The sequence below is a fragment of the Limanda limanda genome, chromosome 1 (assembly GCF_963576545.1).
Source record: "Limanda limanda chromosome 1, fLimLim1.1, whole genome shotgun sequence".
NCBI lineage: Eukaryota > Metazoa > Chordata > Actinopteri > Pleuronectiformes > Pleuronectidae > Limanda > Limanda limanda.
This window is the reverse complement of record NC_083636.1, coordinates 31,835,497-31,852,283: the sequence shown is the minus strand read 5'-3', so window position 1 is coordinate 31,852,283 and position 16,787 is coordinate 31,835,497. Positions and strand designations below refer to the sequence as shown.

General features: G+C 42.6%; 2 protein-coding genes across 2 annotated transcripts; one reads left to right on the top strand and one right to left on the bottom strand.

The window, feature by feature from the left end:
* On the top strand, positions 1-7,583 carry rad23b (RAD23 homolog B, nucleotide excision repair protein). The gene is made up of 10 exons (XM_061068073.1): positions 1-190; positions 989-1,070; positions 2,817-2,896; positions 3,555-3,742; positions 3,848-3,903; positions 5,830-5,957; positions 6,083-6,212; positions 6,349-6,476; positions 6,715-6,906; positions 7,074-7,583. The coding sequence occupies exons 1-10, from the start codon at positions 125-127 to the stop codon at positions 7,182-7,184; spliced, it is 1,161 nt and encodes a 386-aa protein (XP_060924056.1). The 5' UTR covers positions 1-124; the 3' UTR covers positions 7,185-7,583.
* A 1,865-nt stretch (positions 7,584-9,448) lies between these two features.
* klf4 (Kruppel like factor 4) lies at positions 9,449-13,675 on the bottom strand. The gene is made up of 5 exons (XM_061074173.1): positions 13,418-13,675; positions 13,174-13,285; positions 11,655-12,549; positions 10,888-11,058; positions 9,449-10,458 (listed from the first exon to the last, which is right to left on the bottom strand). The coding sequence occupies exons 1-5, from the start codon at positions 13,420-13,422 to the stop codon at positions 10,283-10,285; spliced, it is 1,359 nt and encodes a 452-aa protein (XP_060930156.1). The 5' UTR covers positions 13,423-13,675; the 3' UTR covers positions 9,449-10,282.
* Positions 13,676-16,787: the final 3,112 nt, after the last annotated feature.

Here is a 16,787-nt window from a genome sequence, read left to right as displayed (position 1 = left end):
GAAGAAAGACGTGAAGTCATGGCGGCTGACAGTTTCTAATGAGCCAACAAAAACACACAAGACTCCTGCAAGTTAGACCCACAACGTTGAAACCAGACGCGGGGATACAAACTCGGTGGACAAGATGTTGATAACTTTGAAAACCCTCCAGCAGCTGACGTTCAAAATCGACATTGACGAGGAGGAGACGGTAACGAGTTGAACCCATGCATCTGTCTGTGGGGAAGGGGGTGGAGTGGGAGCGGGCTATGTCCTGGAAGCGAGTCATTCATGGTTATGGCCCGTTATGGACTCATAGATAAGTCTGCGTTAAAAAAAACAATATCTTCGATTTCCCAACTGTTCGAGTCAACATGGCTGATGTTTGACGACGAGCCTGAGAGGGAACCTCGCTTTTTATTATGTCTTGAGGATGAAAATAGTTTGCATCGTCAGCACTTAGCCGTAGCCCACTTCATGCTCCAGATGGGGTAATGAAAAGATGACAGGTTAAGTTAGCATTAGCTGTAGCCTTTAGTGTTCGTGAAGGGTTACGTTTCCTGATCATTTTCTGTCAAAAACGTCCAAATTAGCGAGTTAGCAGCACTTAATTAACGCCATTTACTGCAATGAGTCAGGTATTATCTTAAAGCTAAGAGTGAACCAGCACTAAACTTAATGTTGATATCATATAAGACCTTTACTGACTGAGGTCTGATGGTAACTTCAGTTTATTAATAAAACTCACATTTTTCTTTTTGTTCATTTACATTGAGCCTTCATATCAACATGAAAGATGCATATTATGAACTTGGATTCAGGTTTAAAGCTTCAATATGATTTCAGTGTGTCACTAGCATATCCTATACTGCAGTTTTATGACGCTGCCAGTAGTTAACCCTCTGCACACTTTGTACTTTAATTTTTTAATGGGTTCTAAAGTTGTGTAACCAGCGCTGCACCAATGTCCTACAGTATAAAACTGATTATTTGTTTTATCTTCTAACAGGTGAAGACTTTAAAAGAGAGGATTGAACAGGAGAAGGGAAAGGAAATATTTTCCATTGCCGGACAGAAGCTGATCTATGCCGGTACGTTACCGCTCTCTGCTGTGGTTATATTATTTATTCATTATTCAGATTATTGTCCTGATAGGGAAATGATGCCATGCACAATTTGCTATTTACAAAATCTGCCCTTGGGAAACAGACAGGAAGCATCTTCTGGCTCAAGGTTTATCTTTGCAAATATGTTTTTTCGATGACTGATCAGACCGTGTAAAGGAGATTGCACAAAGTCGGCAGCTATGGATGGCCTCCAAGAATTCTAAATGAAAATTTGCCAAGGAACATGAAGAGAAGTCGGATAAATATTGGCAGCACATTCTTTGGTCACATGAAGATAGATTTGTTTGGCTCAGCCATGAGTTCTACAGCGACTGCCTGGTACCGACAGTGAAAGCTGGAGGCGGGACTGTGCTGATAGAACTGTAGGGGAGGTTACATTTGTAGATTAAAAACATGAATGCTAGTATGTGTAACCAAATATTGACTAAAAAGATGTGACGAGAGGAGAGGATTTGGTATCAAATGCGTAATTGGCAATATTTTGGACTTGGACCACATTCTGTGAGGTTTAACACTAACAACTTGGATACTACTGAAACCCAATATTAGCAAGAAGTGCTTTCAGATCAGATGACAATTATTTGAGACAAAATTACATTCTGTTTGTTTTTGACAATTTTACTTGGTCTGCTGCTCAAAGTGGCAACATAGATCCTTCACAAATTGTCCTCCTGGATGAGGTTTCAGCATATTAGCTGGAAATCAGGCAGCCCTACAGCTTTCCCCTGTTGACAAATTAGCATCTTGGTGCCACGGCCAATATTTTGGGGCTTCTGGTGCAGACAGTAGATATCAGGGCCAAAACAGTCCGGTTAGATGCTCTGTGTTTACAGTCCGACTTGTTTATTTTATCACATATGTCAAAAGTTTTCTCACACAAAACGCAATCAGCGATACTTTTTGTAGGTGTAAGACAACGTTTTGGCTTATCTTTATTAACATCTATCTGCTTATCAATGCAGACATGACAATAAATGCATTTTGGTCAATGTGTTTGGCCTCTTTTGCTCTGCACATCATGGACTGTTTACCTGCGAGCAACCAAAGCCTACTTAGTGAAACTAGAAATGGAAACCAGAAGGATTCCAAGCCTTAAATCTTATCCCTCACCTACACATTCAAATGCAGAATGTGTTCATAGAAATTACTTAGGTGGTAACTTTGAAACCACAAAACTTACCTGCATAACTGTGTCTGTCTTCGGCTTCAACAACACAATTATCTTTTGTCAGTTTCTCTTGGAAGCATGACCTTCTGCATCTACGTTTCTTGACAATCGCCAAGATGCCTCTCAGTGATTGTGCACAACGGTTACATGCGTGTTGCGTCACCCTGACTGTGACCTGAGAAGGGTGTTAATCTACCGTTTTATGTTATTTTCTTTTATCACATAAAAATATACATTTCTGTCATGGGAATTGTTTTTTGTATTTGAGATGTTTCTTTTGTATTTATGAATTGTGGTGCAGGACAGATCAAGCTGTCTTGTGGGCTGCATATATACGACCCGGAAGCCAAACGTTCCCCGCCCCTGCAATAGAACAAAAAGAACCATATGTGGTGACAAAAGCAGGCGACATATCAGCTCAGAAATCTTCTATTCAATGATACAACATGATACTGTCTTTTGTTACGTCCCCACGTGTTGTTTCAGAGTTCATGGCGGGTCAACCCAACAGAGGTGTGACTCCTTTTTCTGTCTCTTCGCAGGTAAAATCCTCAACGATGACACGGCCCTCAAGGAGTATAAGATCGATGAGAAGAACTTTGTGGTCATCATGGTGACAAAGGTTCAGAAATTTAAAAAGTTTTGTTTTCCTAAACGGCAGATCATTCTATTGTAAAGTGCTTTTATCATCTCTGTATTAATTTATATATTTTGTATAATCATGCTTAGTTTTTGTAGCTCATATTGTTCTTGAATGAAATGGGTAGGGCAACTATAGAACTATGAATAGGGGTTGTAACCTTCTCTTCCCACTATCAGCCGCTGCAGTTTGTCTGTTGAACAAGCGTTTTTGTTCACATGAACAGAAAGACTCAAGAAGCTCTGACACTGAGTGGGGTCAGTGTAGTCCATGCCCCTGCTCTGGTTTACTCCTTTGTATCACACTGCACATAACTCCACAAAGATCAGAACATCTTTACATATTGTCTTGTTTCTAGCTGCACTCAGAAAGAAAGAAGCAATTTACATCAATCCTTTCTCCTCAAAATGGCTGTATTTAAGCTCGGCTATTGTTAGTATTTTCTCATTCTGAAGGTATAGAAAACGTTCTTGTCCAAATCTTCATTCTGTGTATATTACTTATGTACGATACAGGGCTTAAAGTTCTCCAGAACTCTGCTAGAATTACGGTGCATAGCCGTATATAGACTACAATCAACATTTACATGTCCCCTAACCCAATGATGACATATTTTCATATTTAAAATGTTGTTTTACAGCCTAAAACAGCTGCGTCCACCCCACAGCCTTCACCCTCGCCTTCCACTTCAGCTCCCAGCACCACAACTCCCGCAGCACCTGCCGCCTCATCGTCCGTCTCGGGAAACACGATCGAGCGCCCCTCTGCAGACGAGAAACCAGAGGAGAGGCGGTCCTCCACTGCTGAACCGGCTTCCTCCCCAGTCGGGTAAAGATCGGTCCATGTTTGTCTGAAACCAAAAAGCTCTTATCTGTGTGTCAAGAAGTTTTGCAATACAGGTTTCAATCAAATTCTTTTTTTCTTCTCCTGCAGAAGCTCTGAGGCATCAACAAACACAAACCTACTTGATGAGGCCGTTTCAAATCTAGGTAAGGCTGCATTTGTAAACCTAAGACTTTTTATTGGTGCTCGCTCTGACAGATGTGTAATTATGGGTCTGATATTTAGCTGCCTCAAATAATTTCTTGTTGATCCCCATTGCACACGGATATTGACGTGTCTTAATCAGTAAAAGGTCTGATACTGCTGCTCAGCCGAAACATAATCCTACAATTCCTTATGGTCACATGCTCTGAACTTTGCAAATATTTTTTTCAGAGCAAATCCTTTAGTTGTCAATTATTTTAGTTCATGTGAATATTCAGTGTGTGATGTTGTTAAAGGTAGGTATGACGATGAGCGGCTGAGCGCGTTGGAAATCACTCTCAGGAGTACTTGGAGATGGCGTTTGTAAGAGGGTATTTTATTATTACCAAAATAATGCTTACAAGGCAGTAAAATATAAAATAAAACAAAAAAAGCAAAAAAAACTAACACTTGAAAATAAGAAAACAAATAAGCACTATGGCCCAAATAAATGATTACAATAGCAATATACTTTCCGTGAAAAAACTTCTAGGGAGCTCGCAGACTCACGTCCTCTCAGTTGCAGCTCTCTCAGACTTACGTCCTTCCATGTCTCCTCCTCGACTCAATGAACAGCCCGGCTTAAATAGACCTAGCCACACCCCGTACAATTGGAACATTCCAATATTCATTAGCTACAGGGGTGTCCCAGGTAAAGCCCTCTACATAGCTTCAGCAGCTGATACAATAAAACTACATATGGCTGGTAACATAACCAGCCACATATATACACACCATTGTTCCAAGAAGCCATAGCCTACTAATACTAGAACATAGGGACACAAAATTGGAACACCGCGGGTTCACGGGTCCACAACAGACAGGTAACACACATAGAAAACATTTATACAGCACAACACGTGTCAACGGGCAGTTTATTGCAGGCCGCGACGGTCGCCATGCGCACCCGCACACACGGGTACACGGAGCAGTGGACTACTGCAGTGACGAGCGCCGTGCGCTCCGTCGCAGATGTTGGTTGTTTATTTTTGTGGGACACAGAAGAGGGATAAATCTTTATGTTTACTCCTTTAATTATCTTCCCATGTTATGTTTTCAATTTGTGCTCAACCAGGGTGGCCGCTCATTCTTAAGAAATCTTAAAATCTCTTAAATTCAATTTTACAAATAAAAGGCCTTAAAAAGTATTAATTGTCTCAAATATAGACCGGATGGGTTTACATTGTTTTAGGCCCATCGCCGCCTCGGGATACCACTGAAATCGCATTATTCTGGTTAGGTTCATGCCTTTTATGAAAGCTAATGACTTTCTAACAAGCCTTCTAACTAGTTTATGAGCACAGGAAAATGCAAGTTTAACGATAAGTGGCTTGAGAACGAGTACTCTTGATTAAAGCCAGTTTCTGGAAGTTGTTATGAAGCAAAACACATTGTGTCTTTTTTAACATGGGATTGTATGAATCAACGGCGTGGAATATAACACACATAAATACCCATATATTTACTTTTGCTGTGTTTTCTAACACAAGTTTGGTTTTAAATTACATTTTAAGTGGTTTCAAAAAGGTCCTAAAGATTTTGAGTTTCATCTTGTTTATAGCCACAGACACAGCTCACGTTATTGGGTCAAATGTTAGTCGTGTTATTTGTGTTACGTTACTTTAAAATGTGGACGCAAAACATATTTCTTACAGTATGTTGATATTTTTACATTTTATTCAATTCCTCGTGGCATTTGTGTTTGGTGATTATTCATATTTTCACATTATACTTATTTTTCCTCAAGATTTGACAGCTTCTTATGTTTTAAAGTTATTTATAAATCCACATTTATATTTTGTCAATAATAATTAGGATGGGATTTCACTTGCACTCTCTGGTGCCACTACTGACATGTGTTTGCTGTGTTGGTGTGTGTGTTGCTTTAGTAACTGGCCCGTCATATGATGCCATGGTGAACGAGATGATGCTCATGGGCTACGAGAGGGAGAAGGTGGTGGCAGCTTTGAGAGCGAGCTTCAACAACCCAGACAGAGCTGTGGAGTACCTGCTTACCGTAAGAGCCTGTGCCTATAACAAGTGTGTCTGTGCAATATTCCAGCAATGTGCGTTTAAATGTAATTATGAATATGTTGGATCCTACCCTCCTCAGTGTATGTGAAATGTTTTAATCTCTGACAGGGGATCCCGGGCAGAGATCAGGGCAATGTGACCGGTTCTGATGCGGTGGTGCCTCCAGTCAGCGGAATTTCAGCTGCATCGACAGGCGGAATCATCGTCCCAGCCAACACTGGCTCTTCAGGTGCTGGAGGTAAATGGCCCACACTGTTCTGCACACGCCATCAGCTTCAGTGAGCAAGGGCTAAGTGTCTGTTCTAACTTTTCTATGTCTGTCTTGTTGCGTCTTGCTGCTCATCTGTTATCTGACTCATACTTTATCTTCTCAGCCAATCCCCTGAGTTTCCTGAGAAGTCAGCCCCAGTTTCATGTGATGCGACAGCTGATCCAACAGAATGCCGCCCTGCTCCCGGCGTTGCTGCAGGAGATCGGCAGAGAAAACCCTGAGCTGTTACAGGTGAAGTCCTGACAGATGACTGATCTCGTTCTAAATTATTATTGGATTATTATTAGAGATTGTTGAAGAAAGGCAAAGGCATTATGATTTTGGGGAGTCCCTTCTGTCCTATCCTTGTGAACGTTATATATCCAGAATGTCTCGAGGGAAGGACAAAAGCTACCTCATAGGGTCCAGGCAACTGTGAATAGTTTCCATGCCTCCATAGTCATGATTCAACTGCTTATTTGCACTGTAGGAGATCAGCAGCCACCAAGAGCAATTCATCCAGATGCTGAATGAGCCCAGTACAGAGACTGTGCCAGTCGGTGGAGAAGGTGGAACCGGAGGTGGATCTGGAGGAGCCGGAGGAATGGGGGTTAGTTCACCTGGCGGAAGTCACACCAGCTACATTCAGGTCACGCCGCAGGAGAAGGAGGCCATCGAGAGGGTGAGCAGGAACATAATAAGACCTCTATCTGTCCAAGAAGTGCAAAAGTGATGCTGTTCAAATCCTCTTTCCTTTTTCTTTTTTGCTTTATTCCCACTTAGTACGAACTGTTATTTGCTTATTTAAATGTTTTGGGTCTAACTTGCAACATGTCTCTTTACTTCCAGCTAAAAGCCTTAGGCTTTCCAGAAGGACTTGTTATACAAGCGTACTTTGCTTGTGAGAAGAACGAGGACTTGGCCGCCAACTTCCTTTTACAACAGACCTTTGATGATTGAAAGAGCCGTCCTCATCTTCGATTTATTTTCCTTATTTCTTCCTCTACTTTTTGTGTACAACAAAGCCTTTTGCGTTTCCAAAAGTTTTATTCACCACTTCCATACTTTCTATTAATAACACTGGATGATTATCACATTTTGACGAGCTGTTGTTCGTGATCAGTTTGAAGTGGACGAACAATTAAGGGACAGTGACTGTGCATCAGAAATCACCTGCATGCTATTGATTTCTTTAACACTAGTTAAGTCAATATTGTTTGCAATGCCAGTATGTTTCATAAGTGAGGCGGGGTCAGGGTAGATCTGAAAGGTATCCATGCACTATTGTTAGTTTTTCTTTTTTTAATTGAGGAGTAATGGAAATGTAAAAAAATTAAAGCTGTGGATATCAAACATTTACGGCACTGGTTCTTTTTTTCTGTTCGGCACCCTGATTCTGCACGTAAATCAACAGGAGCTGTGTCCTGAACTCTGGACTGCAGCACGTATATGAAGGCATTTAAACATGTGTATAGTTTACATGTGATTGGGTTGAGTTGCAGCGACTGTCATTTTTACAGAAAAGAAATAAAGTTTTCAAGATAAATGAAAGCTGTGCCTGTTTTGCTGTGTTTGAGTCAGATGGCAGAAAACTGAATGTGGTCTTAAAAGAAAACTTTACCCTAAACATCTTTCAGTGTTAGTAAATGGCTTACAATCACTTCTTGGTCCCATTCTAGTAATTTCATACAATAGATTGTAAAAACAGATTTTGCTTGCTTCACCATGCACCAAAGAAACTCGACTAATTTAGTGACTGTTTTTCTCTAAGAAAACGTGTATTTAGGACATTTTTTATTTCTTTGTTGTCATCCAACCAACACCTAATATCTGGTGTTCTTACCCCACAGTTTTTAGCAAGTTGGATTATTTACAAGGTACCTTAGGGGCAGTTTCCACAAGGATTTAAGAAATGAACGACAAACCCTGAGTGTGTTTAATACTGATTTGACCTATAGGGGGCAACATAGACCATGGCATTTTCCTTAAGTCAATACCAAGCTCTGTTTGCCATCCTGAAGATGTGTTAACTTGAATAACACAAACTTCGTCAAATTCTCAAACTTTAACAGCATTTGAATAAATTTGTGAAAGGTTTAAATATATACACATATAATTACCACTGCAAACACAAACTCATCTATCATTTGACTCTTCTACTATTGATAGGATGTAAATTATTCTATTTCTGCTGGTTTTTATTCTTGATTAAATTAGTTGCTTGTTTTTCAAGTATTTGACCTCGCAAAACATGCAATTACTTTAATTTGAATAGATAAAGCTATAGATGTCACCACACTCTATAGTCAACATATATATATAAATGAATTCAGAACTAACCCTTTATCCTATCATACACTCAATAAAATTAGGAGGGTATAAGGAAAAACCAAGAAGGACGGTAACTTGAAAAGAAAAGATTAACATTTTTGTACAAGTAACGATGTTTGCAGTATATATATCTTAAAAGTTAAATTTAAAGATGTGCATATATATCATTTCTATATTATAATATAACCACACAACTTTGCTGTAACTCAATACATGTAGATAAATACAGTACGCACATACCCTGCAAAGAAATTATGCATTGTGATTATAATCATTCAGCAGAAACAGATCAAGCCACTATCTCACTGCAGCATCTTCACAGGTTTCATTCATATTGTGCTCCCTTAGCTTAGTGCCAGTCAGATCTGGTGTCACCGTTGAATGTCAGCCGGGAACTCAGTTGTCCTCCCCATTCTTCCCAGTGACAGGTGGAAAGAGAAACCCATGGAAACAGGACATTGAAGGAGTGTATTTTCTGAAAATCTTTTTTTAACGGCAACATTGTGTTAGTTTGCCCCGCGGCAATCTCCTGATTATCAGGGGGATATTCTGTGTGAGCTGGCTGTGAGCTATCGGTGCCATTTAAACGTGCTTCTCCATTACACAAGCAGGGAAATATACGATTACTAAAACTAAAACTAACTTATCATGCATGTCATTTCTATGCAGCTAATGTTGTTTATTTCAAGGCGTAAACATGTATGTTTGTTTGCTTTCCTTGCAATGAAGTGAATAATAATGGCATAAGACTCATAAAAGTGTATAAAGACCATCTTTGTTTTCTTATTTCAAATACATTTTTATTTTACTATACTGTAAAATACAAAAACAATAACAAAGCAATTTTATTTACAAATGTACAAAATTCAAGATTATATTACATATTTAGGCTATAAACAAAAAAATCTTTGTTCAGAGTTACTCATTCCATACAAAAATATGAATGTCTCATATAAATTATTGCACTTTGCAATTGCAGTGCATTGAAGATTGCCATCACCGTTTCAAAAGTGAAGTGTTCACCTGATTCATGTCAGATTGTGGAAGAGGTTTCCGAGAAACGCACAAACAACAATATGGCACTTTTTCATAGTTTTCACCTATTTGTATACTTTTCCTTTTATCTTTGGTACCTTTTTTCTTTAAAGAAAACCATCTCCAGAGTCGCTGAGCACCATTCTGTATAAATTAACATTGTACCTGAAATTAATGGCATTGCAGGTGAAATGTGTATATAAATATAGATGTATTTATTAATACAGTATTTAGAACAGTGTGTAGCTGATCCTATAAATGGCATGTTGCTGGTAGAAGGCCTCTGATGATGTGTGTCAGCTGCTTCTGGCTTCCCTGACTAAAGAATACATTTCCAGTTAAAAGTCGTTGGCACCTGGTCCTTCCAAGTTTTGTCGGTTAAATAAGAGGAATTCCAGTTTGGTCCCTTTCGTAGGCTTTAACAACCCTGGCTGAGAGGTCTCGTCGAGTCACCGGCACAACGTGAGAAGACGGGATCAGTCTTGAGAGAAATTCTAGGCTGTTATAGGCGAGTAATGGTCTTTGCCGTGAACACCACAGCTTGTCCTGCTGCTTGACAATAGCTTGAAGGAAATTTAAAGTTTTAAAAAAAAGTGTAGGTCACAAGCCTGTTGGGTTTGTGCCAATGTTTTAGTTTGAGTTTTTCAGGAGCCTTCATCCATCGCCATCCAGTCTGCTCCGCCAACCGGATCTCATAGGTGTCTCTTCATATGCAGAGCCAGGTGGTCTGACCTCGAGAAGGCCCGGTCGCACTTGGCACACTGAAACGGCCGGTGGCCCGTGTGCTTCCTGTAATGGCGCGTGAGCTCGTCCGAACGTGCAAACTTCCAGCCGCAGCCCTCCCAGTCGCAGTGGTAAGGCTTCTCCCCTTTGATGGAAACACAATACACACATGGAGCGGTTAACACCGGCCCTGAGGTTAAACTGGCCCAACCCTCCCCACCTCCAGGAGGAAAAAGAGGTCCATCCTGTCCTGCAGCTCGAGCACAAAGGTCAAACCGCTCTGGCCTGGAGTTTGCATTGGAGCAGGGATCAGTATCAACCTGTTTCACTCCACCTGCTCAACAACTCCCCCCCCCCTCTCCTCTCACCCACCCCACACCAATATATCCCCCGTGCAACAGACAAGGTTGTTTGACTATCTAGCTCTGAACAATTAAAGCGGTACAAATGAATTAAAGCTGTGTTAGAGAGCTCTCCTACATTAAAACCATATCAGCTGTGAGAATATAAACTTCATGTGAAAAATCTAAAACAAGAAACATAGATGACAGAGCGTGAACATGCAGTTACATACCTGTGTGTGTGCGGTGATGTGCTTTGAGGTGGGAGCTCTTTGTGTATGTTTTCCCACAGCCAACGTAGTCACACGTGTGCGTGGCGACTCTCTTCCTCGGCCAGGAGCGCCTGCCGCGTTTTGGCTTTGGTTCCTCCGGCAAGCAGTCCCCGCTGGAGATCATGAGGGGGTCTGTGGGGGTCAAAAGATCACAGACAAGGTCAATATTTTACCTGATCATACGGAGAAATGATATAAGTTATAACACAGAGGAATTAGGTCACAGATTCGGATTTTGGGCTTTCAAAAAAGGAAAGCTACATTTGCGAGAGAATTCACTGAATGCACCTTTAAGATGCTTTAGAAAACAGCAGCTTTCTTCTTAAACAACCAAATTAGCTTGTAACTTCATAGCACTATTGTGTAAAAAGGCATAAAAGTGGCATAACCAAGAACAACAACACATAAGTGATATTTTGTGTCTGTAAGCAATGAAGGCATCACTGATCTAATGAATATTAAATACAAACTATCTTTATGTGGCCTTGTCTTTATGGTGACGGGATGATTTTCTGTCCAATGCCATTGGATGTAGGTTTACAACATCTTTATGGTCTTATTGTATTGGTTATAATTAAACACCTTCAGGTTGTATAAGATGTCCCTGTTACTCTGCTTTATATGTATCCGTTCATTTAAAATGTTCATCACATTTAAATGACTGAATTCTGTAGCCCCATTAGATTAAAAGAAAGAACAGAAAGTAAAAAAAGGAAACGTGCCCTCACCTTGGTACTGCATGGGGGATTGCTGAGGGTAGGAGGTGTAGCCCTGTGGGGAGCTATGGTGGTATCCCTGGGGAGCTAGAGGGATCTGAGAGTGGGGATGCCCCAACACCTGGTGCTCCCGGCTCAGAGGATGGTCCGGGGAGACGGATGAGGATGAGGATAACCTGCCGCCCGTCATGGGCCGCCCTCCGCCAGGGAACCTGTGTAGGTCCAAGTGGCTGGGGCGCTGCTGCTGGCCCCCTCTGCCGTGAGAGTTTACCCCACCCAGGTGGAGGTCGATTGGCTGTGAGATGGTGCAGTTGCCGGGGTTCTCCTGCTTTATCCTGTGGCATAGAAAGGACGGCGAGACACGCGCAGGAGTTGGGTCTGACACGGCGCTGACGCAGGCCTTGCTCACGGTCAGGCCTTGGGCGTACTCTCCCATGTCTAATGTTGTCTTGACCACGAACTTGCCATGGAGGCTAGTGGGGTGCAGGTACGCCTGGTCCAACTCCGGCCTCATCAGCTCCGCAACGAAGCCTCCAGAGGGCGAAACATCACAGATGTCTGGGATGGTGTAGAGCAGCTCACTGGAATTGCCCTGAGGGGAGGGGAGAGGGTAAGAAGAGGAGAAGGAGCCTGGGGAGGGAGACGAGGCCTGGCCAGAGGAGCACGCCATGGTCTCCTCCTGCTGTTGCTGCTGCTGCTGTTGTTGCTGTTGCTGCTGCTGCTGCTGCTGCTGAAGAATGGAGTTGGACAGTATAAAATCATAGTCCAAGTCCAGGTCTAGCTCTAAGTCTTTCTTGGACATGCTGGGGCTTGTTGTGCTGGTGGCAGTGGGATGGTCTGGGTCGGTGCAGTTGCTTCCGGTTGGCACGCTGGGTCTCTTAAGATGGGACAACTCCTCCTTCCATCTCTAGAGGAAAGTTACAGAGGCGTTAATGACTGAACTACTGTCATTGTTTATAAGCCACAGACAGTAGTCAAGGAAATAACATTGGAGTTTGTCCTGCCTCCTTATAAATTACCGTTTCCTCTAAATAGTTAAAAATATCAGATAAAAAAAGAGAGATTACTGCTTCAAGGAGGAAGGAACCTGGATCTATACTCTATAGGGGGATTATATTGCCAGCTCAGCTACAGAGGTAGGTCTCCTTGGCACTCCTTGGAATACAGATTTGTCGTATTCAAACAAACCTGCATTGTAGAGCCCTAGGAGTGGCATCTAGCAGGTAAATAACACTTGTCCTGAAAGCCAACCGTGTAGAAAAGTCATCAGGAGTGTCCTGCAAGCGCCTTTTACACCAGTCAACCACTTATTGTGACTGTGCGACAGGATGTTTTCTCTGCAGACGTTAACCCTAACGGATAAGGTTGTGTAAACCGGTGCACGCCCCAGCAGAGCCTGCATGTGTCAAGCCCTGACCGTGCACACAACAACACAAAACAACAAAAACAGCTCCACTCTAGGCTCCACAAACCTGAGGAGGAGGAGGATGCGCCACCGCTTTTACGCACGAAAATAAGGCGCTATACTCACTGAATTGGCACTTCCTATGGATGTGCTCTTGACGGAGGGGCCGCTGGCGAACGTGGAGATGGAGGGTAGAAGCGTTCCGCCTAAAGCCATCTCGACGTCATTGGGAGGTTGCCTGAAATTGAATAAAATAGAGAAACATGGTAAATCCCCGTGGAGTTGGAGCGATCCTGGCGCAGCATGGGGCGCGCGGTCCCTGGGTGCAAAACATGGTGTGAGGATAAAAGTTCCTCCAGGTTCCTCGCACCTCATCGGTGAGAATCTGGATGTGGAGTCCCGTCCTCGGTGTCACCTTGCGGGCTGCGTGGTTAAAGATCCCCGGTGCGTAAAAGTTTCTGCTCCGCGTCTCAAACCAGGATCCAGGACATGTTGCAATGGATGGGCGCGCCGGGCATCGGCCGCCTGAACGCTGAAGTGTTTCTCTTTTTAATTATGATATTTGAATGTGAAGACAGAGAGGCGACGGACCGGGAGAGGGGGAATCCCTCGCTCCTGTTGCCATGCAGGGAACCGGCAGCCTGAACTGAGACAACCGCGTGAGAGAGGTATCCTTAAATCACTGGAGATGGACCAGTCTGCGCACTGGACACGCCCACGTCGCCCCGGCAACCAGCGAGAAAAACACATCACGTGGGGGGAGCGAGAGAAAAAAGAGAGGGAGAGAAAAAAGAGAGGGAGAGTGTGTGTGAGAGAAGGCGAGAGGTTTGTTTGTATTCATAGCAACGGCACCTTTCCTCACTGTTATTCCTGTGGAGATGTGGGTGAAGGAGCGCATCTCTCCTCGGAGCCTGACGTGGGAAGAACTCTCCCACTTTTATTTCATTGTGTCTGGAGGGGTCACCTGCAGGCACCTGGGTGGGAATAAAGAACCCTTTATTAGTCTGTGTGTGTTAGCTGCAGCAGTGGAAGAAGTGAATATCAGGACAAAATACTTTAGTACAAGTGCCTACAAGAGTAAAAGCATGGCCAGATGAACCCTTTTGGGGGGCAAGGACCAGGCGTTTATTGTTGGGCACCGATATCCCCCCCGCTCAGCCCGGCTAAAGAGAGCAACCAGTTATCTGATACACAGATATATACAGCTATTACCAGTTTATCAGCCAATAGTCTATTGACATTTTTTTCAAACAAAAATGACTAAATGTCCCTTTTACAAGCTTCTCAAACTTGAATGTATTACCCCCCAGCCCCCTTGTTTCTAAATATTAAGTGGTTACTTTAAATGTCAACTAAATGTAGTAGAGTAACCCGTTGATTATTTCAGTGGATAGAAATTTGCAACAGTATATGATTACATTTATGTTAATTAGAAATATTTAACTCAAAATTTTGCTTATGTACAGAACCTGAGGAAATGTGCTTCTTAGCTTTTCAGCATAGATTAGCTACCACTGAAATGTGACACCGAGAGGGTGATTAATTATTTATCCAATAATAACACGTATTCACTTCTTATTGCTCAACCTGTTTCACAACACACACTGTAAGTGGATTTGGTTTCAGATGAAGATAAAAATGCAAGATTTTTTTTTTTACCACATAGGTTGTCTATGTGTAATTATGCAAAGCTTTATGGGCACTCCCATGTCGGGTTTAAAATTACATCTCTGCGTTGCAATATAAGCAGCCAACCCACAACACACGCATGCACCCACAAGGCAATGTTTCATTTCATGTCTTTACAAATATAACGTACACTTGCAAATCCTAAAAGATGTGTTTATTCTCATGTTTATAGGCTTAAACAATTGAATAGGGGATTCAAAGGAAATCCCAGGGGGGGTGTTAATACTCTGATATTGTGCGTCTAAGTTTCAGAGTTATGTTTCTTTAAAAAGAGATGTTAGGGATGACAGTTTTTTTTTTGGTTGTTGCTGTAATTTAGTCTCTCTTTGTCAAACAACATTTATTGGCTTTATATGCAAATCTTGGATGCTGCCAAACCAGTCCAGCACATACCAGAAAAAACAACACACCACGTGCACCCATGAAAACACTGTACGGCAAATAAAATACCCGGCAACACTACCGAGAACAGCTCGCCCTGGAGTTTGAGTTGGGTTCAGGCCGTGTTTGCGCAGAGGCAGCGAGCTAACACAAACCTCTCTATCCAAGATAATTAGACACATTGACTCAAGAGTTCAGTGCGAGAGCAAACAAAGCTCTTGCTGCTGATCCTGCTGCATCAGGATCTTGTCCGTTAGGCAAGTCAACAAACACAGAGTCACTCCACCAGGACACATCCAGTGGCGGCGTCTGCTGGTGTCTTCATTCACAGGTGGAAGTTGAATGGATGCACGCTGCTTTTGGTTGATCAAACATTAGCTGATGGGAGAGTATCGGCTTCAGTGACATGGGAACTTTGCAAATAGAAATCGCATCCTGTTGGGCAACCTATGATTTATTGTTCAATTATTGTTCACAGTGGGATGTTTAATAGGCTTTGTGTCCAAACAGTTATATGTGTGATGTCTTCGAATCAGCTCTGCTATTGCATGGTGCGGAGTGATGGCACGAAACCGCAGTGTTTGCGCTACGTGTCTTGCTCTGGAAGACCTGCTTCCTACAGCAGGTTTGAACACAATGGAAGCTGTGTCATTATAGCCATATTCTTTATGATGGAAGAGAATAGTTTTGAAAATGATCCGATAAACAAAAGGTTTGACTCCGACAGCTGAGGAGCTCTGCATCACAATAATGACAGAGCAAGCAGGGACAGAGGGAAGAGATAAAGGAAGGGAACATGACACCACTGTGAGCTTTTCCTGACACAATTAAGTCATGGTGATTTAGTAAGTCACACCACACATATGTTGATGTGCGGGATCTGTTAATGCAGCGTTTAAATGAAAGCAGGGCCCGGAATATGAACGAGCAGACCGCAGTACCCGGCTCACAGTGAATCAGTTAATCTCTAATGCAATTCCAGATATCGTAATTACATTAAAGGCATTGGCGACGTATCACCGAGAACCGGATGTGGAGAGACTGAGGTAATGTTGTTGTATTAGCAACGATAACTGCTGAGTGCTAACGTGAGACTTCAGAGGGGTCATACTTTCCCCTCATCAATGTCAACAAGTGTCCCGATGTTGTTGCTCCGGGCTCGCATGAGTGCAGATCAAGTTTGGATGTCAAGACACCGAGCCCGAAGAAGCACCTTCAAAAACAATGTTTTCAAAAATGACCTCAGGTGTTGTGCTTGGCTGCGGCGCGAGTTTTGACCGATCAGACCTGTAGTGTTTTTCAAACAGCCACGGCAACAGCTGGCATGATCTGTGGTTTTGCTGATATTCAAATACAGATCAAACACAGTTGATAATCGAGTCACATAGTCGTGAACATTGATATTATGTAAATAGAGTGTGAATGGCCCAATAACTCGGCTGCTCAACTCCTGAGAGTTTTGGATTCCCTTCCCTCGATGAGCATGTGACTGACATGGTTTCCACCGGTGTGCCTCAAGTCAAGTCCCCCCCCCCCCCCCCCTCCTGGAATGATCCCAAGTGAATATGAGCACCAGCAAATCATAACTCCAGATATTGAGGTTTTCAGTGCTCTCTTCCAGATGCTGTTCAGTAATTAAAAAATAGCTTTCATTCTTTCCTTAACTCTTA